The 22,033-nt window shown below is 43.2% G+C and overlaps 1 protein-coding gene across 2 annotated transcripts in view; it reads left to right on the forward strand.

The window, feature by feature from the left end:
- The first annotated feature begins 1,071 nt into the window (after positions 1 to 1,071).
- Positions 1,072 to 22,033, forward strand: part of GALNT7 (polypeptide N-acetylgalactosaminyltransferase 7) — a 116,128-nt gene continuing 95,166 nt past the window's right edge. For both annotated transcript variants that reach the window (XM_024194791.3, XM_024194783.3), the window contains exon 1: positions 1,072 to 1,603. In XM_024194791.3, coding sequence (XP_024050559.2) covers positions 1,478 to 1,603 — 126 coding nt within the window. In that variant the 5' untranslated portion in view covers positions 1,072 to 1,477. The remainder of the gene's footprint in view (positions 1,604 to 22,033) is intronic.

The following is a 22,033-nucleotide window of genomic DNA, read 5'->3' on the forward strand; positions in this document are numbered from 1 at the left end:
TGAACAGGAATTTGAAAAAAACTCACTAAACTGACTGACTGAATATACAAAAGCAGAACTGTTAAATAAATAACTGTTTTTACATGGCTGCTTTCCTGATAACTGCACTTGAACTACTACGCTAATTTTTCACAACTGTTGCACAAGATAAAAACAGAATGTTTAACTTTCAGTGCAGTTCATTTTTATCAGAAGAGTGCAACTGTGGAATGAAAGACAGGCTGGCCTAAGATTGCTGTCAGAAATACAAGCCAAAATTTGAGAAAATTCAGTGACTTCAGGAATTGTATTGAATTTACACCATTGTTATTTGCTCAGACTGTGTACAATTTGTTTCTGGTACACTAGTTTAATACTATGGACAAAAAGAGTACTCTATTTCAATGGGTCTACTCAACATGACTAAAGTGAAGCATGTACTTTGCATGGTATTGACCTGAAATTAGTTATACAGAAAGTTGGGAAGTTCTTTTGCTTATTGCTGCAACAGCTAGCACTGTGTAGGGGAACATAGTTTATTCTTTAAACTAAAAATATCTACAAGGTATTCATTCTTTTCAATACTTAAGGAATAAGATTTGCCAGACAGGGCCACACACATGCTAAATCATTTTTAGGGCCTGACAACCTGGACTTGGTTCTTTGAAAGTTTTCACCTGTGCCGAGGCAGGTGCACATATCAGAGTTCCCATACATCAAATTACAAACATGCAGGGGAAAATAAAGTAAAAGTAGTATTTTATGAGAGGTTCAATCAGGGTCCGAATCTGGTATGATGGTAGTTTTAAAAAAGCCAATTACAAACCCCCGTGGACTCTGTCTCTCTTTCCAAGCCACGTTAAAGGCGTAAACCCGGAACTGACCCCTTCTTCCACCTCACCAAGCTAGGAGCGGCAGCTTGGTGTTTGCATACCACATCCTAGCTTTACTCGTACAAATCCACCTCCTTAGGGAGACGTGTGAAAAGGCAACCTGCAGTCAATATGAAAAACCCTCAGCGCTATAAATCAGCCACGTGGAGCTGTCGCTGCGGTGACTTCCTGCTTCAGATCATTTGAGCTGTTGGGTGCAGCTCAGCAGGGAAAAGACGAGACAAGCAGCAGAGGAATCGGGGCAGTTTAAAGGGTAGAGGAGGGGAGAAAAAGTTTGTGCCTGCAGCACGGTGATGGATTGAGCAGGGGCGGCAGCAGCCGGCGGCGGAGGGAAGGCAGCAGATCAGCAGCCAGGGATCGGGGTAGAGCCAAAGAGAGGAGCAGCAGCAGCTGAGAGAAGGCGGCTGGAGCGAGTAGCAGCAGGAGCGGGGGGCGCAACGCCAGGCGCGGGCAGGGAGCGGTGTGGGGGAGCCGAGCCCGGCTCCGGGCTGGGGAGGGAGTAGCTCAGGAGGGGCCGAGGCGGGCGGCTGCGGGGCAGCGGGAGTGGTAAGCGGTATCAGGGCGTAGCGCCGGGGGCCCGCCGGAGCTCGGGCCGGCGGGGGAGGATGCGGCTGAAGCTGGGCTTTCTGCTGCGCGCCGTGCTGCTGGCGGGCAGCTTCCTGGGGCTGCTGCTGCTCTGGTCCTCGCTGGCCCCCCGCGCCGAGGAGCCGAGCCCGCAGGGCAGGATGCGGGTGAGTGAGCGCTCCGGCGGGGCGGGGCGGTGTCTCCCCCAGTGCGGGGGGACGGGGAGGGGGTGTCTCCCGGCCCGCCCAGCCCCCTCCATGGGAGGCGGCTGCTCCTGGCAGGGCCCCCTCTTCGCCGGGCGGCGGCTGGTGCCCAGGCTGCGGCCTGTGGCGTTTGAAGGCCCGACCGGGGAGCTGCGGCCCCGGGCAGAGGCTGCTGCTGCGGCCGGCCTGGGCAGCTGGGCTCCCCACAGCGCCCCTACGCCCGGGCACCATGCCCAGCCGTCCCCGCTGCAGAGCACGGGTGGGGCGGGCTTCGCCATGGCGGCCACCCCGGGGATCGAGCCCCGCTGGGCGCCTGGTGCCCCCGGGCCTGCCTTGACCCTGTGGCGCAGGGTAGGGGGAGTCCCTCCCGCCCGGCCCCGAGGCGGCCGATACCGGTGAGGGGGCCCGTGCAGCCCCCGGTGCAGCGGTAGCGGTAGCCTAGCCCCAAGAGGGGCTGGTTTTGGTGGGTGTAGCTCTCTTCTTCCCCCTCCCCCTCCCGGGGTGGTGGCGGCGGCGGCATGCAGCGCCCACTGACATGTCTCTGAGCAAACCTAGGGAGGATCAGGGACATTCAATTGAGAAGGGAGACCAACAGGAGCCGAGGCTCTGGGTGTATCCTGCACTCACCGGGTTCATTAGAGCGACACTGACCGCCCACAGGCTTTGGAAGAGAGGGGAAGGGCTATGTTGTCCTGCGCCCGCCGGTGGTAGGAAATGCCCTGCCTTCTTCTGCGAACTAAGTGGCAGGAGCAAGAGCTGTATGTACAGGACTAGTTATAGTTAATCAGTTTCAGTCGGAGGCAATCTTTTATATTCAAAAACAATGCCCTTACCTTGTTCGTTCTGGATAAGAGAGCACTGGCTCAGGTATATGCTTTCACTGCAGTAAACAATAGCTTGAACTGTGATCTCCTAATTGTCAAACACTTGATATGCATCTCAGCCTCGGTACTTCTGGTAGAGGCCTTGCACCTCTGTATTCACTCCCTGGGAAAATGCACATAACAATCCTGGCCACTTTTAGTAAAAGCTACAGATTGCACCATTTTTGCCTAGGCCTTCCCAACTGATCTAATTCCTAACTGACTGGTTGGATTAAAGGCACATTTTTGTCATAGTAAGATAATTAATGTCTCAATTTAAACTTTGTAAGGTGTACAGATACCCCATAATGCTTACGTTTTACCATGTGTTAAAAAACAGTACACATTTTCTTCTTTTCCCCCTTTCACAAACTTTCTTCATTCTCCTGTGATGTGGTAGCTCTCATCTCAACGGGCCCCCACTGTGCTCCACCTACTACAGACAGAGGCCTGGTCTACACTAGGACTTTAATTCGGATTTAGCTGCGTTAATCCGAATTAACCCTTCACCCGTCCACACTACAGAGCCAGTTAATTCGAATTAAAGGGCACTTAAAATCGATTTCTGTACTCCACCTCGACGAGCGGAGTAGCGCCTAAATCGATTTTGTTAATTCGAATTAGGGTTAGTGTGGCCGCACACCACCGAATTACTGTGTTTAAGTTAATGGGGTAGTGTGGCCGCACACCACCGAATTAATGTGGTTAAAAACCGAATTAAGGTGCTTAGTGTGGCCGCGCACAATCGAATTTATACAACCTGTTTCCCAAATTCGAATTATCTAAATTCGGATTAATCCTGTAGTGTAGACATACCCAGAGGAGCATTTGTGATGGAGACAAGAGGAGCAGATCCAGCAGGAAGAGTAACATGAAAAGCTCTTGCTGCTAGCATGATAGTAGTAGTTGGTGTGGGGGTGGCAGAACAGACCTTGTTCAGGGCTACAAGTCCGCACAGTGGAACAGTAGCATAGCCTTTGATATCTAGAACAACTGACTGCTGTTCTAATAGAATTTTGTTCTTAAAATATTTCTTACCAGTAGCTTGTAAAAATGCTATACTGAAGAGGTCTGAGAAACAAATGTGCATGCTCCCCAACTGCATGTGTTACTACAGCATTACTGCAGTTGAGAATAAACTGACCTGCCCTTGACTGGATTCACAGTAGGTATTTCTATTTAGATCATATCTTGTAAGTGCTGCTCATCATGCTGAGGTTCAAAAGCTAAGTTTAAAGTAATCTTGGAGATCTTGCTTTAACCCACAAAAGCAAGCAAGGAAATTTCATAGTTAAAACTAAAAATCTGAAATGACATTCTGGCTTTCACTCATGCGGTGTTTGACTTTTATAGCTGAACACTTTGCATAATAACCAAGAGAAAGTTAGTTTGTATAATTTTTAACTTGTGAAAATTAGTAGGCTCTTTCAAGAGATGTTGCTATCTTTTGAAACTTGTACAGTTTGTTGAATCTTGGCAGATATGGTTGAGATGACGGATTATAATGGCTCCTTTGGAGTTCTCACGGTTGATTAGAAAATTCATTTTCTAATTTCTGATCTGTCCTTCTAAAATATGTTTTTTGCCTGTACAATAAACCCATGTTTAAAATCTTTAGAATTTTTACTTGCACATGAATTTTCTTGTCTGTGACATTTCAGTTTAAATTCACTAAAATCATTTATTTTTAGTGCTTATGAAGGGTGTTAGACTTGACAGCTGTGGAAACTCAAGTCGCCTAAAAGAATAGGCAAATCATAGGTAGTAGTTATTGAGAGGTAATGCAGAGTCTATCCTCACAGCAAGGAAAAACCCATGGCTGAGCTGTGCCCACTGGCTTGGGCTTGTGTGCCTTGGGCTGCAGGGCTGTTTCATTGGAGCCTGAGCTCTGGGACCCTCCTGCCTCAGGGGTTCCTAGAACCTGGGCTGCAGCCTGAGCCAAGAAGGCTACACAGCAATGAAACAGCCCTGCTGGCCAAGCTCTGTGAGCCCGAGTCAGCTGGAACAGGCTGTCTAGTTGCAGCTTGAGGTGGCTCCTACTGGTCACTATTGAGGTGCACTCCCGATGTGAAGAATCTTGCACTGTCTCTGTGTGCCTGTATTGATTAAAATAAGGACTGTAGTGTAATGAAACTGCCACCTTTCACAAACACTGAATTCACTCAGCTAAAATGACAGGTTTCAAAGTAACAGCCGTGTTAGTCTGTATCCGCAAAAAGAACAGGAGTACTTGTGGCACCTTAGAGACTAACAAATTTATTTCAGCATAAGCTTTCGTGGGCTACAGCTCACTTCTTCAGATGCATAGAGTGAAACACAGACAGAAGATATTTATACATACAGAGAACATGAAAAGGTGGAAGTACGCATACCAATTGTAAGAGGCCAATCAATTGAGATGAGCTATCAGTAGCAGCAGAAGAAAAAACTTTGAAGTGATAATCGAGATGACCCATAGAAGGTGTGAGGAGAACTTAACATGGGGGGAAAAAAAATTCAATTAGTGTAATGACCCAACCATTCCCAGTCTCTGTTTAGACCTAAGTTAATTGTGTCTAATTTGCATATTAATTTGAGTTCAGCAGTCTCTCTTTGGAGTCTGTTTTTGAAGGTTTTTTTTTGTTGCAAAACTGACACTTTCAAGTCTGTCACTCAGTGATTAGAGAGGTTGAAGTGTTCTCCCACTGGTTTTTGAATGTTATGATTCCTGATGTCAGATTTGTGTCCATTTATTCTTTTGTGTAGAGACTGTCCAGTTTGGCCAATGTACATGGCAGAGGGGCATTGCTGGCACATGATGGCATATATCACGTTGGTAGATGTGCAGGTGAATGAGCCCCTGATGGTGTGGCTGATGTGGTTAGGTCCTATGATGGTGTCACTTGAATAGATATGTGGACAGAGCTGGCATCGGGCTTTGTTGCAAGGATAGGTTCCTGGGTTAGTGTTTCTGTTGTATGGTGTGCGGTGTATGGTGAGTATTTGCTTAAGGTTGGGAGGCTGTCTGTAAGCGAGGACTGTTCTGTCTCCCAAGATCTGTGAGAGTGAGGGATCATCTTTCAGGATAGGTTGTAGATCTTTGATGATGCGCTGGAGAGGTTTTAGTTGGGGGCTGAAGGTGGCGGCTAGTGGCGTTCTGTTATTTTCTTTGTTGGGCCTGTCCTGTAGTAGGTGGCTTCTGGGTACTCTTCTGGCTCTGTCAATCTGTTTTTTCACTTCAGCAGGTGGGTATTGTAGTTTTAAGAATGCTTGATAGAGATCTTGTAGGTGTTTATCTCTGTCCAAGGGATTGGAGCAAGTGCGGTTGTATCTTAGAGCTTGGCTGTAGACAATGGATCGTGTGGTGTGTCCTGGATGGAAGCTGGAGGCATGTAGGTAAGTATAGTGGTCAGTGGGTTTCCGGTATAGGGTGGTGTTTATGTGACCATCGTTTATTAGCACAGTAGTGTCTAGGAAATGGACCGCTTGTGTGGATTGGTCTAGGCTGAGGTTGATGGTGGGATGGAAATTGTTAAAATCATGGTAGAATTCATCAGTTTCTAATCACTCAGTGACTGACTTGAAGGTGTCAGTTTTGCAACAAAAAAACTTCAAAAACAGACTCCAAAGAGAGACTGCTGAACTCAAATTAATATGCAAATTAGACACAATTAACTTAGGTCTAAACAGAGACTGGGAATGGTTGGGTCATTACACTAATTGAATTTTTTTCCCCCCCATGTTAAGTTCTCCTCACACCTTCTATGGGTCATCTTGATTATCACTTCAAAGTTTTTTCTTCTGCTGCTACTGATAGCTCATCTCAATTGATTGGCCTCTTACAATTGGTATGCGTACTTCCACCTTTTCATGTTCTCTGTATGTATAAATATTTTCTGTCTGTGTTTCACTCTATGCATCTGAAGAAGTGAGCTGTAGCCCACGAAAGCTTATGCTGAAATAAATTTGTTAGTCTCTAAGGTGCCACAAGTACTCCTGTTCTTCTTACTCAGCTAAAAATTGCTTCTGAGCTGAAACCTTGTGGCCAAGTTTCTGCCTCAAGTGAATGATTACAGACAAGGTGGATGAGGCAATATCTTTTATTGGACCAACTTTTGTTGGAGAGAGAGACAAGCTTTTGAACTTAAACAGTGCTCTTCGGGTCTAGGAAATGTACTCCGAATGTTGCAGCTAAATACAAGGAGGAACAGATTGTTTAGCATAACTAGTTAACCCATATTTCAAGGGGCCATTCAAAGTGAAGTGGCCCATTAACACCTCTACAGTTGTGATGGAGGCGGGGGTTGGTTAGTGGGTTATAGATTGTTGTAATAAGCCATAAAATGAATGATTACTGCCAATTATAAAGCTCTGCAAACAAGAGTTTATAAACTTGGAAATGCTGACAGGCCCTTAACTTAAGCGCTAGCACAGGGGTTCTCAAACTGGGGGTCAGGACCCCTCAGGGGGTCATGAGGTTATTACATGGGGGGTCGTGAGCTGTCAGCCTCCACCCCAAACCCCGCTTTGCCTCCAGCATTTATAATGGTGTTATAAATTAAAAACACTTTTTTTATATATTTAAGGGAGGGTTGCACTCAGCAGCTTGCTATGTGAAAGGGGTCACCAGTACACAAGTTTGAGAACCACTGCGCTAGCAGAAAGCTGCTTGTTTACTGTGCATGCACAATTGCTGCTTGGTTCAAGCTGTTAGAGCTATCTTGGGTCACATATAAGAAGACTGATTTGGAAACCACTTCCAGCTGAGGCATGTAACTTCAATAACTCAGGCATAGGTTAGGGGTTTGTTGTAGGAGTGGGTGGGTGAGATTCTGTGGCCTGCGTTGTGCAGGAGATCAGACTGGATGATCATAGTGGTCCCTTCTGACCTTGAAGTCTATGTAGCAAGAGCAGGTCTGAAATGTGTGGATCTGGGGAAGAGGTATTCTATCAATGGTTACCTATAGATGATATATGCAGGTTGAACTACTCAGACTTTTAATTTTGTGATAAGCATTTAATCATACATTTTGGAAAACTACACTTTATTTCTAATGACGACTTAAATGTGTTTCTCTGTGTTAAATACACTATCAAAGAGAAAAATCTAATCCAAGTGACTAGGTCTTAATTTGTTAGTCAGGTTAATTGGTTATTTTGTTTACAATCACTTACTTTATGTATCTTGTAGTTTGTGTGCTTGATGCTTTATGTATAAAAACAAGGTCCATGCCCTGAAACTAAAATACAGCCAACAAAAGTAGCAGTTAGTGGGATTTCAGCTCAGTGTTAGTATGCCCTATGGTGCAGGGGGTTAAGAATGATTTGGAGGAGGATAAAGAGGATGGTTAGCGAATGGTGACTCAATGGGTGACATAGAATAGAGCATTGAATTTGGAGTTGGTTAAGGAGACCAATGGAGCAATTGTGTAGTGCCCACTGACCAGTCTTTTCTGTGTTTTTTTTGTTTTGTTTTGTTTTGTTTTTTAAGCAGATAAAAAACATGCATAAGACAAAATTGCTGATCTAGGAACGTTACTACATTTGAAAGTATGGTGATAACTGTTATGTTGGACATAACACTTGATGACACTATCCTGTATTTACACAAGAGATTTGTACTTCTAGGGATGTACTTTTGTTGTTGTTGTTGAAAATGCTAATGTTAGAAACACTGGTAATGTTCCAAATCTTTCCGAACGCAATTTATCATTAAATACATTGTCAGTGGTCTGTGGAACAGCTGATATATGACTTAACATTTCTCATGTTAAAAATCTATTTTGTATCTAAAAATTAGGAGGCAACTTATGTATTGATTTCCTATAACTTTCAGTTCTTTAACAATCAAAGTTGTTGCATTCAGGTTGGAAGGAACATGAAGCTATAAATGTCTTGTTTAGCAGCAGTGAAAAAGGTCAGGATAATCATAGGGTGAATCCAAAGGAATTGGTTGTGGGGAAGAAAATATGCCATTGTATAAAACCCTGGTTGAGACTCCACTGGGGCTAGGAGTACTGTGTCCAGTTTTGGGAAACTTATCTCTGTAGGGATGTACAAATTTTGGAGAAGATTCAGATAAATAAAGTTTGCATAGCGATTCTAATCTAAAAGTGACTTGGTGAAAAAATGAATTCTTCTCTGCTTGGCAGTAATCCTATATGAAATAAACTAATTTTACAAGTAGAAAGAATTCTTTTTTGTGTTTTTCCCCAAAACTACCAGCCTGCAAGAGATCTCCGTGTTGGATTCTTTTTCTTGTGTGTTATTACCTGCAGTAAAGGTTCTATTGGCCAGATTGTCCTCAATTGAAGCTGTGCAACTCCACAGCCTTCAGTCAGGCTGTACAAGTTTAACTGATTGGAAGTTAGTAAATAATTCTGATTTGTTCATTATATGTACATAAGAAGATATCACAATGACCTTTTAAGGGAATTATATGAACTGAGCAACAACAGAAAAACATGGACACTAAAATGGAGGGGCAGGAAGAAAAACTTGGGCTAAGTATACGGAGGGCTGTCATTGTAAAAAGGCAGTCAACATTTGAAATTATTTGCTTTTAGAAATAATGGAGGAATTTACATTATAAAGATTCTAGGAAAAGAAGTAATTGCTTGTCTCACCACTGGTATTTGGGGTATAAATGGGATTAAAATCTTAACCATGGCAAATTTCTTGTTCCTATATTGTTTATATTGGAATTTACAATGTGTACCTAACACATCAGCCTCTGGGGTATATCTATATAATAGCATACGTATTGAAACATGATTGACTGTTTTAGGGGGAAGGCGAGACTTTCTCCTAGGATATATCAACAGAGATGGATTTACAAAGTAAAAGTAAAAACTAACTATACAAAATCCAGAAAATGAACAGTTTGGGGTGGGGGAGAGGAAGGAGGACAAAAGTCCACAAATGATTGAATGGTGTAAACCTCAAAGACAGGAGGAATCATTAAGAATTAGAGTGGAGTAATGTGAGAAATGATGGAATATAATTTTAAAGAGTACAATTTTAGGTTAAATATCAGGAAGGGGAGATTATTCCAGTATCATAATCTCCCAAGAAAAGTGGTGGATGCCCTTATTTCTAAACACTTGTTAAAAACCAGTCTTGGTAAAGTACTAGAAAATGTGTTGTGCTTAACAATCTTGTGTAGATAGTATGGTTGACTAGAAAAACCTACTCTCTAGGTCTCTGAGTCTTATTTTTCTGTGGCTGTTGGTATTTGGGTTTGGAGCACTCATCAAGGGTCATTTGTTTGGATGAAGAGTGATGTTACCTACTAATACACTATTTTACAATTAATTAACAATACTTAACTCTTTGATATCCTCTCGTTTTAATGAACATTAGTCAAGCAGCAGTCTAACCAGTTCAGAAGCTAGTATGCTTTTGACTAGCTGTTCTCAAACTGCACTTCTGCAGAGTTGTTTCCAGATTAAACACAGGTTTGTGTTAGAATATTTGTTGCAGCAACATATCTTGTCTACTATGAGGCAGCTTTATCTAATAGAAAAACAGCTCATGTATTCATGTCGTGCAAAGCACATATCTAACAAGTGTATTTCACACATTCTATTTCTAATGATTGCTGTGGGTGGGTATTAATAGACTAGTCTTATCTGAATTCTGTTTCTAAATAGTGTAGCAAGGAATTTTATAATTGTTACTACTTTTCTGAAATGGCTTTGTCTGCATTATGTTCAATTATACTGATAAGATTATTGTTTCTGTCGCTAGGTATTACTCTACAAATTCTGCTTCCTATATAGAAACTGCATTATTGTTTGAATAGAAGGAAAAAATCTAGACCAGATTGCTGAAAGTCTTTTTTCAAGCCATACAATCTAAAAATAGGCTAGAATTTAATTTTTTACTACTAAGGCTAAATAATGCACGTGTCCACTAAGCATTATAAACACATAGGCACAGCAGGGAGTAAAATTCTAATAAACCATATAAGCTTTCAAGAAACAAGTGTGTGGAATTGTATGACATTCCGAGGTGCAATCCAGAGCAGCGAGGTGCTGTGTTACCACTTCCTTGCAACCTCGGGTGCCTCATTGTTTTGCTGCGGTAGCGCCAAACTGGGCCGCTTACAAACAGCCATGCAGCATGCAGGTAATACCCTGATTGTTTGTGCATAACTGTAGCTTGTCAGTCACACTCTGATTTCCACCAGCCTTGGTTATCACTCGCAGGATGACCCCAACACACTCCGTCTCAGATTTCCCCCCAAAATATATGTTCTGTGCTGTCTAGTCCTCTCCTGGACAGTCCAGATATATTAGGTCCATTGCTCCTCAAAGGAGATCAGTATACAACAATTTGTTACCATAAATGAAGTTACCCACACAGTTCAGTTTAAAGACAATACTGGATTGGTTTTAATTAAAGAATAAAACGAGTTTATTTAACTACAAAGAGATTTTAAGTGAGTACAAGTACAAGGCATTAAAGTCAGAAATGGTTACAAGAGAAATAAAGATAAAACTCTTTCTAGTGCTAAAACTTAACAAACTAGACTTGGTTGAAGGTAAAATTCTTACCTCATGCTCCATGCAATAGGGCTGACCCAGTTTCAGGTCAGGATCTCTCCCAAAGTCCAAACATTTTTTCTTTTGTCTTTTTAGGTGAAAATGAAAGATGGGAATAGGGAGAGAGAACTTGGAATGTTTTTGCACCTCACTTTATAGTTCCGTCCTTCTTTTGAAATGTGTTTTCCTGAGGGTTACCCCTAGATAAAGTTTGTTCATACTGTGAGGTTGGATCATGGAGTCTTGTGGTGAAAAAGGTTCCATGCTGTTGTTTGCTAAGATGCAGATCAGTTTGTTCCTGCCCTCCTCTCTTCTCTCTTCTCCCTTCCCCGCCAAAGAATGGCCACTTGATAGGTGATTGCCCATTAACTTTGACACCAGTAGAGGTGCGTGTCAGCTTGTCCTTTTGTCTTTAGTTTGCCCACTCCCCAGATATGTCTGGTAAACACACTTCAGTCATGATTGCAGCTTATGTTTATAACTTTACATATAATATTACTACACACATTTGATCATGATATTTTTGATCAGTGAGTTCTTAGTTTTCAAATGCTACCTCACAAGGCATATTTTGTACAAAGAGTATTACAATAGTGTGTACCATGTGAATACAGGGTTGCATTCCATCACAGACCCCTTCTGCTTTGTAAGTCTTGCACCCTTCACTCCCTGCACCAGCAGCCAGGAGTAGGATGGTGAATAATAGTGAAAATATTATAATGCCATTATATAAATCAATGGTACTCTCTTACCTTGAATACTGTATTCATTTCTTGCTCTCTTTCTGGAATAGAAATGTTTCAAAGACAGATGAGAATGATTAGAGGCATGGAAAACGTCTTTATTAAGAAAGGGTGGGAGGAAAAATTGGGACTGTTTACTTTAGAGAGCAGGTGAATTAGAGGTGACATTAAAAAAGTATACAAAATAACAGTATAGAAAAGACAGAGATTTTTCTGGTTCCTTCCCATAGTGCAGGATGAAGGGGACATTCAGTGAGAATGAAAGGGAGCAAATTCAGAACTGAAAAAAGGAAACAAATTTTCACATAATTTGCCCATGGAATTCACTTCCAAAAGATATCATTGAGGCAAAGAGTTTAGCAGAATTAAAAAAGAAAATGGACATCTATTAACATTTGTATTATGGTCGCACCTAGAGGTCTCATTCAGGATCAAGGCCTTGTTATGCTAGGTGCTGGACAGAGACAATAAAAGACAATCCTTTGTTCTGAAAAGTTTACAAGCTTGCAGTCTAAAACAAACGTAATCAGAAATGACTAGCCAAACAAAATATATTCTCTTAATTAACAGGGCATATTTTTTAAACAAATAAATAAAGCTTCCCTTTGTATGGATAAGAAGAATATCCAGTACCATGAGATCAGAATTAAAAAGCCAAAAGTTTGGGTAAGAATGCAAGCACTCATGCTCAAAGCATAAGCCACCCTTACACTAATGCGGGGTTAGGAAGAAACTTTCCCTATGGGGAGTTTATTCCTTAACTGCCTACTGCAGTGTAAAGGACAGATCTGGATTAATTTTAAAGTCCAAGCTGGACCCGAACCCAAGCCAAGCAGCGCTGACCTGAACTCGACCGAAGAGTGTTGTCATTTTCAGAACTGACCCTGACCCTGACACTTCCCCACCTGCCAAATCTGTGCCAGCACCGCTGCCTTGTCTTTGGGGGATGACCTTCATTGGGGCTTCCCTGTGCTTCCAATCCATCTCTAGCCACCTACTGCCTGTGGGGTCAGAACGACAACAGGGGCTCCATGCCCCACTCCTATCTCACCGCACTGTGTGTGCTGTGGAGTTAGAGACACTGCAACTTGTCATCACACTCACTCTGCACCACACATAAGCACAGTGAAGTGGCAGCAGCTGGCAGGAGGGAGGCACACAGGTGGTGCTGTGCTGACCCCACAGGCAGGAGGAGGTGATTAGAGATGGCTCAGCTGAGCTTGAGCTTGTGAGGGTCAGGCTTGTCGTCAGACCTGACCCAACCCAACACTTGTAGTTGGGTCCCATTGGGTTGCAAGGCTCTATTGTGGTGGCGTTTTTGCAACTTTTTTCTGAAGCAGCTGGTATTGGCTGCTGTTGGAGACAGGATGCTGGGCTAGATGGGCCACCGGTTTGAGTCAGTATTTCAATGTGTATGTTTGGAAAGGGGAGGAAGTTATGTGTTTACTAGACATCTACTTGCAAGACATAGTAATTTACTCCTGGGGGAATTTTGCGCCACTGCGGAATGCAGAATTTTGCAGAATTCCCTGTTTTCCCCCGCAGAATTTCTGGCTGCCTCTATGGACCGCTGGACTCTGCAGAGCCCCAGCTCAGAGTGAGCGGAATGCTCAGCCTGGCAGGGCTGGAGGTGCATGCTCTTTGATCCTCATTCTCCCAAGGACAGGAGAGGGCCTGGGAGACCCAGCTCTGGCAAAGGATGAGGAAGGGCAGGGCCACACCACACCACACCATTTCCCCCAGTGGGACAGTAAAGAAATTGGGGGGGAGTAAAGACTCTGGGGGTGCTGGTGTCTGGGCTGGGGGCTGCCCCGCAGCTGGGATCTGAGGGGTAAAGGGTGCTGGTGGCTGGGCTGTGTGGAGAGGGGGGTGCTGGTGTCTAGGGGTTGCCCCGTGGCTGGGCTCTGTGGGGAAGGGGGTGCTGGTGGCTGGGCTGGGGGGTGCTCCACGGCTGGGCTCTGTGGGGAGGGGTGACTGGTGTCTGGGCTGGGGGTGCCTTAGTTGAGATTCTTTGGGCCCCCTTGCAGTATAAATCAGAACAGGATTTTTCTTTTTTCTCTTCAGGAGTCTGGCCAAAACTGTGTAACAGTCTAGTTGTGAAAAAGCTAGTATATTCAGTAAGGTATCTGTGTCTAAGGGGAAATTTAAAAGGAAGAAAAGTGGCAAGCTTAACATATCATAGTAGATCGGGGAGGAGCTCAGTTGTAGTGAGCTTCTGTTGTAATCCAAAATGAAAAGGTTCCAATTCTGAAAATATGTGCCTTTTTATGCGGGAAGAATATATATGCTTATGCCTTTGGTTTTTCACTGGGGTGGTGGTTTGGTTTTGGGGGAATATAAGGGAAAATCACAACACTGTTTTTGTGCAACTCGGGAAAATTATGAGTTACTATTACAGTACTCTTATTGGATAAAGACTCAAACTGTTTCTGTTGATTATTTTGTAATAAGCATTTATTGCTTGTTATAGAAAATGTTAAAGTGCCACTGTGAACTTGAATCAGTTTTAAAATGATTTAAAAATAGTTTGTAATGGTGTACCTCCCATGAGTCCCTCTGCCAGTCTGTGGTTTTACAATTACATTTTTCTATGTAAGGCCAACCTTCTCACAGATTTTTTGTGTCCCAGTCTTTGGGTGTCCAACCATAGACACCTTGTGCCTGATTTTTCAGAGACACTGAGGACCCACCGTTCCCAGTGAGGGATTAAAGAACAAAATCTGTTTTCACTTGTTTTGTACAGTTGAAAGTGTTTTGTTTATGGTCATTTTCACTGTTTCCATGTACTCACATGGATCCTGACCCACTGCCCATTGAATGGGATGGGCGGTAGGTCAGATCCTTGGACCCTAAATCGACAATGAGCTCCATGCAGGCATTCAGGTTTATTGATGTCATTGGGGCTCTGTAAGGTGCAGTGTTTGGCCTGCATGGAGCTTGTTTTATAATCAAGGCCTTAGTCACTTTTCACCTATTGTGTGAGACCCCCTCAGAAAAGGAAAGAGGAAACATTTACAGCCAGATTGTTAGAAGTATTCACTAATTTTGCGTATCTTAAGCAAAGACTGACTGACTATACAGAAAACACAGTGAGTTTACTATACCCAAAGCACAGCCAAACATGGAAAGTAAATGGCACAATTTTTTCTTAAATCTTAGTTACAGTAATTTCTAGTGTTGCTCCTTACAATAGTAGGTTAAATATTTTCAGACAAAAGTACATATTTTTTAAATGTATGCTTCCCTCTAAATATCCTTTGAAAAAAGTTTTAAAAAATCTTCATGTCTATTCAAACACTTGCCAGGGTGACTAAAGAGGAACTTAAAAAAATCTGTTTGATATTTTGCAAATAAAATGACACTACTGTGACAGGTTGGATCACAGAAACCCCCCTGGGAGCTGCCAACTGATGTGCCGAGACTACCCCTGCTCCTATTATCCCTGCCAGCTCAGGACTCCAGCACCTTGTCTTGCTGAGCCAGACACTCCCATCTGCTCCAACACAGACCCAGGGTCTGAATTATTTGCCCCAAAGCTGCAGGTTTACCTGAAAACAGCTCACAGTAGTGTGCTTGTCTTTAGCACTCAGATGACCAACTCCCAATGGGGTCTAAACCCAAATAAATCAGTTTTACCCTGTATAAAGCTTATACAGGGTAAACTCATAAATTGTTCGCCCTCTATAACACTGTTAGAGAGATATGCACAGTTGTTTGCTCCCACAGATATTAATACATACTCTGAGTTAATTACTAAGTAAAAAGTGATTTTATTAAATACAGACAGTAGGATTTAAGTGGTTCCAAGTAGTAACAGACAGAACAAAGTAAGTCAGCAAGCAAAATAAAAGAAAATGTGCAAATCTATGTCTAATCAAACTGAATACAGATAATCTCACCCTCAGAGATGCTTCAGTACGTTTTTTTTTCCTCAGACTGGACAACTTCTAGGCCTGGGCACAATTCTTTCCCCTGGTATAGCTCTTGTTCCAGCTCAGGTGATAGCTAGGGGATTCTTCATGATGGCTCCTCCCCTCCTTGTTCTCTTCCACCCCTTTATATATCTTTTGCATAAGGCGGGAACCCTTTGTCCCTCTGGGTTTCCACCCCCCCCTCACTGGAAAAGCACCAGGTTAAAGATGGATTCCAGTTCAGGTGACATGATCACATGTCACTGCAAGACTTCATTACCCACTTGCCAGCACACACACATACAGGAAGACTCACAGGTAAACACAGCCATCTGCAGACAATGGTCCAGGTTAATGGGAATCATCAAGATTCCAAACCACCATTAATGGCCCACACTTTGCATAATTACAATAGGCCCTCAGTTATATTTTGTATCTAAAACTAGAAATATGAGAGTGGTACATTTATACAAATAGGATGATCACGCTCAGTAGATTATAAGCTTTGTAATGATACCTTACAAGAGACCTTTTGCATGAAGCATATTCCAGCTACATTATATTCACTTATCATCATGGTTTTTATAAAACCATATAGACTGCACAACGTCACAACTACTATTCCACACTCTCTATTGCAGAGGTGGGCAAACTACGGCTCGCGGGCCACATCTGGCCCACGGGACTGTCCTGCCCGGCCCCTGAGCTCCTGGCCGGGGAAGCTAGCCTCTGGCTCCTTCCCGGGCAGCGGGGCTGCGTGCTCTTGCTCTGGCCGGGCGGCGCGGCTGCCAGAGCTGCATGGTAAGAGGGCCAGGGGATTGGATAAGGGGCAAGGGGTCCCAGGGAGCAGTCAGGGGACAGGGAAAAAGGGGCGGTTAGATGGGCTGGAGGTTCTGGTCAGGGGACGGGGAATGGGGCGGGTAGGGCTGGATAGGCGTGGGAGTCAGGGGGCGGGGGTGTGGATAGGGGTTGGGGCAGTCAGGGGACAGGGAGCCGGGGGGGGAGGCTGGATGGGGGGGCAGTTAGGGGACAAGAAGTGGGCGGAGGTTGGATGGATCAGTGGTTCTGAGGGGGGCGGATGGGGGCGGAGGCCAGGCCGTTTGGGGAGGCACAGCCTTCCTACCCGGCCCTCCATACAGTTTTGCAACCCCGATGTGGCTCTCGGGCCAAAAAGTTTCAAGTACAGTCACTACACCAGGTTTGTTGGGCTGTCATTTTTAGAAAGCTTTTAAAATGTTTAACATCACTGTTCTGTGCAGTAGTGGCTTTTCAGTGGTCAGGCAATGGGACATTTTAAAATATCAGTTAATCAAAAACTTAATTATTTTTTAAAATGTGGAAGTCTGGGCCAGCGAGCATTGTGGTATTTGGCGCTCATCACAGATGGTGCATCAGGTGCTTTCCAGATTCTGAGGGCCATTTAAAATAGGCTATCACAGGGGTGGGCAAACTTTTTGGCCCGAGGGCCACATTGGGGTTGCAAAACCATATGGAGGGCCGGGTAGGGAAGGCTGTGCCTCCCCAAACATCCTGGCCCCTGCCCCCTATCTGCCCCCGACAGTCCCCCTCAGAACCCACACCCCATCCAACCCCCCGTGGTCCCTGTCCCCTAACCACCCCCTCCCGGGACCCCCCACCACAACCACACCCCGCCCCAACTGCCCCCCCGGGACCCCACTCCTTATCCAACCCTCCTGTTCCCAGTCCCCTGAGTGCCCTGACCCCTATCCACAACCAAGCCCCCTGGGACCTCGCACCTATCCAACCCCCGTTCCCCCCCCCCCCCCCCGCCCCCCGGGGCCCCCCCCCCCTTCCCCCCCCCCCCCCCCCCCGAACCTCCGCCCCATCCAACTGCTCCCTGTCCCCAAGCTATGTGCTTGGTTGCCTGGTGCCTGGAGCCGGCCCTGGCTGGAATGAAGGAAGAACTATCTTTGTTCCTCTCAATACAGAGCCTTTTGGTTGCTGCATGGATGGTCAGGATTGTCTCCACTTAATTTATCTCTCTCACAGCCTCTTTTTGAATTATCCATTCTAGTCAATAGCTCCTGTGGTATTGTCTCTGGCTTTCCAAGCTGCAGCAGGGTGAAACTAGCCTGACAGCTTGGTGGTTTCACTGCTGCCCACAGGTATATAAATAGTGGCAGTTATCACTACTGCTTGGAAAAGCCATAAGCAACAGCAAAAGTACTGGAGTTTTCTGAAGATTTTGGAAGAAACAGTGCACCAGTTTACACTCTGCTTACATTTGGAAGATTTTCTTTATATTCAAAAGGGCTCAAAACCTTTTAAAGAAAGTGAAGTGTAAGCTGATAGCAATTTCCTTTTAAAAAGAATCCATATTTAATGTGTGTTTTAAGCCCTTAGCAATTTTCATTGGACAAGAGTTATTATTTAGCAAGAACTTGTCTGGTTTATTCAATATAAAATAATACTGGATTTTAAAAAAAAAAAAAAACCTTCCTACTGTAAGACAGGAAATAATTCTTATTATGAAACGTTAAAGAATATATTATAGAACAATATGGAGGCAACATTCTTTTAAGGAACTGAACATTTTGGCTTTTCATATTGAAAAATCAGTGTTCTAGAAGGAACTCTCTGCTTGTCTTCACCTGTTTTACTAGGTATTCCAGATGACCCTTATCAGTGAAGTGACATTTCAGCTCAGACTGTAACACAAGGCATAACAGAAAATGGAGAAATAAAACTGAATCCTGCCTTTTGTGGGTTTGTGATGCTTAACAATATTTGAGTGTGAGATGAAACAAATAGGGTCTCTATATATTGAACTAAAAACATCAGAAATCTTATTTTATTTTAATATGTAAATTGAGTATGGAAAAACTACCGGGAATAATAAAAACCTTTAAAAGCTGCTGGGAAGATGATGTAATAAATAATAATTTTTTTTATCAATCCTGTTGATGAAAGGATAACGAGAAAGATGGTGATTGAGTTACAGTTTTCTTCGGGGAGAAAGGAGATGCTGTTTTCAGCCTTTTTCACTCTTGAAATATGTCCTGCTACACTTATCTGAAGATTTTAAACTACAATATAAGACCTCAAAATTAAATTCTTCAAGAGGGGGGTGTGTGTGTGTGTGTGTGTGTGTGTGTGTGTGTAAAATGCCACATATGTGATGGTGATAGCCTTGTGATGAATTGCATTTACCATGCACCTTTGACTGCTTCACCTACTCTCTGTCCCTTAATCCATCTCCCCCAGGACTACTCTAACATTCCAAACCTCTGAGCAGGTTCAAACAGCTGTTGCTTTTTAATCATTCTGCTGCAAAATGTTTCCTGTTTGTCCTAAATGTGGAATATCCTCTCTGAGAAGTATATTGGTCTCTGGCTCAGGAAAGGCCAGATTGAGGCCTGGACCAATGATTGATTTTAAATAACCAATATCTTCTTATTCTGCAAAGATAGAAACAGAGTTTTTGTACCATTATAAGGGGATGATTCTCAGTTTCACAATGGGGCATACAACACTTTATTCCCTTCCTGCAGGTCCTAAATTATTGGACTTCAAAGTCATGGTGTTATGTGTAGAAAAAGTATTTAATGATGTACTTAAAACATTGTTTCCTTCTGAGCCATGTACAGTTATAGTCATGTAACTAAGGTATTAGGATTTCCTGATTGGGGGAAATATATATTTTTTAAAAAATTAAAATATATTTTCTGTAAATATATAATATATACACACAGAGAGAGATCTTGTGATGGTGTTGGGGAATATAAGGGTTTTTGGTACTTATTTGGGAGTACCTACATAGATGTAGATTTGCCATTTGATTGATTGCAGCCATCAGAAACTTGTGCCATTAAAACTATTATATTCCATTACACCTCATGTATTTAATTGTAACTTTGTTAAAGATTTATTTGCTCATATTTGTTGGGAAATTTAAGAAATTAATTAAAATAGTCACTTTCTAACCTGTTGCTCAACAATTGACCTTCGGTTTTCTTGCGCTGAAGTTAAACTAGATATTTGAAGAATAATCTCAGTAGATAACACTGGTCTACAATTTTTGAGAAGTCATCTGCTTCAGAGATAAAATGTGCTATTTATTATGTATTTTGATGTGCTGAATTCAAATATGACAATTAAAACAACGGATTGGCTACTGTTTCTAAGATATTTAAGTTTTTACATTTTATGTCTATGTATATTGTGTAGATAGTAGAGTTTTAATCATAAATTGGAAACCTAGGTCTTTTCATGTGTTTATGGTTGCTTTACATGATAATATTTCACCTGTCCTGTTTATGTAACACTTTAAAAATCAGCAAAAAGGTTATCTAAATAAAATGTATTATGAAACAAAAGGCAAAAAACTATTCTGTACATAGTTTAGTCCTATTCAGTGTCTACTCGGCGCTTCTTGGCTTGTCTCTTGTATTCATTAAATGGAGCATCTCGTCACTGTCCAGCAATAGTCTGCAAGCATTGATGGGCTCCATTTGTCCTGATAGCGTTTCTCCATTGTTGCAATGTCCTGGTGAAATCGCTTGCCGTGCTCGTCGCTCTCTGCTCCTCAGTTCGGTGGAAAAAAATCTAGATGAGAGTGCAAAAAATGCATCTTTAGTGACATGTTGCAACCAAGGCTTTCGTATGCCTTGAGGAGGTTTTCCACCAACAACCTGTAGTTGTCTGCCTTGTTGTTTCCGAGAAAATTTATTGCCACTAACTGGAAGGCTTTCCATGCCGTCTTTTCCTTGCCACGCAGTGCGTGGTCAAATGCATCATCTCGAAGAAGTTCACAAATCTGAGGACCAACAAAGACACCTTCCTTTATCTTAGCTTCACTTAACCTTGGAAATTTTCCACGGAGGTACTTGAAAGCTGCTTGTGTTTTGTCAATGGCCTTGACAAAGTTCTTCATCAGACCCAGCTTGATGTGTAAGGGTGGTAACAAAATCTTCCTTGATTCAACAAGTGGTGGATGCTGAACACTTTTCCTCCCAGGCTCCAATGACTGTCGGAGTAGCCAATCTTGCTTGATGTAGTGGGAATCTCTTGCACGACTATCCCATTGGCAGATAAAACAGCAGTACTTTGTGTATCCAGTCTGCAGACCAAGCAAGAGAGCAACAACCTTCAAATCGCCACAAAGCTGCCACTGATGTTGGTCATAGTTTATGCACCTCAAAAGTTGTTTCATGTTGTCATAGGTTTCCTTCATATGGACTGCATGACCAACTGGAATTGATGGCAAAACATTGCCATTATGCAGTAAAACAGCTTTAAGACTCGTCTTCGATGAATCAATGAATAGTCTCCACTCATCTGGATCGTGAACGATGTTGAGGGCTGCCATCACACCATCGATCTTGTTGCAGGCTACAAGATCACCTTCCATGAAGAAGAATGGGACAAGATCCTTTTGACGGTCACGGAACATGGAAACCCTAACATCACCTGCCAGGAGATTCCACTGCTGTAGTCTGGAGCCCAACAGCTCTGCCTTACTCTTGGGTAGTTCCAAATCCCTGACAAGGTCATTCAGTTCACCTTGTGTTAGGAGGTGTGGTTCAGAGGAGGAGGAGGATGGGAGAAAATGTGGGTCCTGTGACATTGATGGTTCAGGACCAGAAGTTTCATCCTCTTCCTCTTCCTCGTCTGACTCAAGTGAGAGTGATTCTGGTGCATCAGGAACCAGCAGTCCTTCTCCGTGGGGTACTGGGCGTATAGCTGATGGAATGTTTGGATAATGCACAGTCCACTTTTTCTTCTTTGACACACCTTTCCCAACTGGAGGCACCATGCAGAAGTAACAATTGCAGGTATGATCTGTTGGCTCTCTCCAAATCCTTGGCACTGCAAAAGGCATAGATTTCCTTTTCCTGTTCAACCACTGGCGAAGATTTGTTGCACAAGTGTTGCAGCATATTTGTGGGGCCCACCTCTTGTCCTGATCTCCAATTTTGCAGCCAAAATAAAGGTGATAGGCTTTCTTAACCATAGTGGTTATACTGCGCTTTTGTGATGCAAAAGTCACTTCACCACAAACATAGCAGAAGTTATCTGCACTGTTCACACAAGTACAAGGCATCTCTGCTCACTTTGGCTAAACAGAAATGTGTCCCTCTGCAAAATCAAACACTGACAAATAAGAGAGCATGACACTGTATGATTTCTAGAGCTGATATAGGGCAATTTGTTCAGCAGAGTGATGTAAGCTTCGTTATGATTGCATCATTCATGACTTCTAGGAATAACATGATGCAATTCATATCCTGTATGACGCAATACCAGCTTCAGATTGCATCATCCATTGTTTTGCCTAAAAAGCAAGTACTGTCCAAACCCAGTCATAGATTTATTCATAGATCCAGTCAAA

The sequence above is a fragment of the Terrapene carolina genome, unplaced genomic scaffold, assembly GCF_002925995.2.
Source record: "Terrapene carolina triunguis isolate 2854851 unplaced genomic scaffold, T_m_triunguis-2.0 Scaffold66, whole genome shotgun sequence".
Taxonomy (NCBI): Eukaryota; Metazoa; Chordata; order Testudines; family Emydidae; genus Terrapene; species Terrapene triunguis.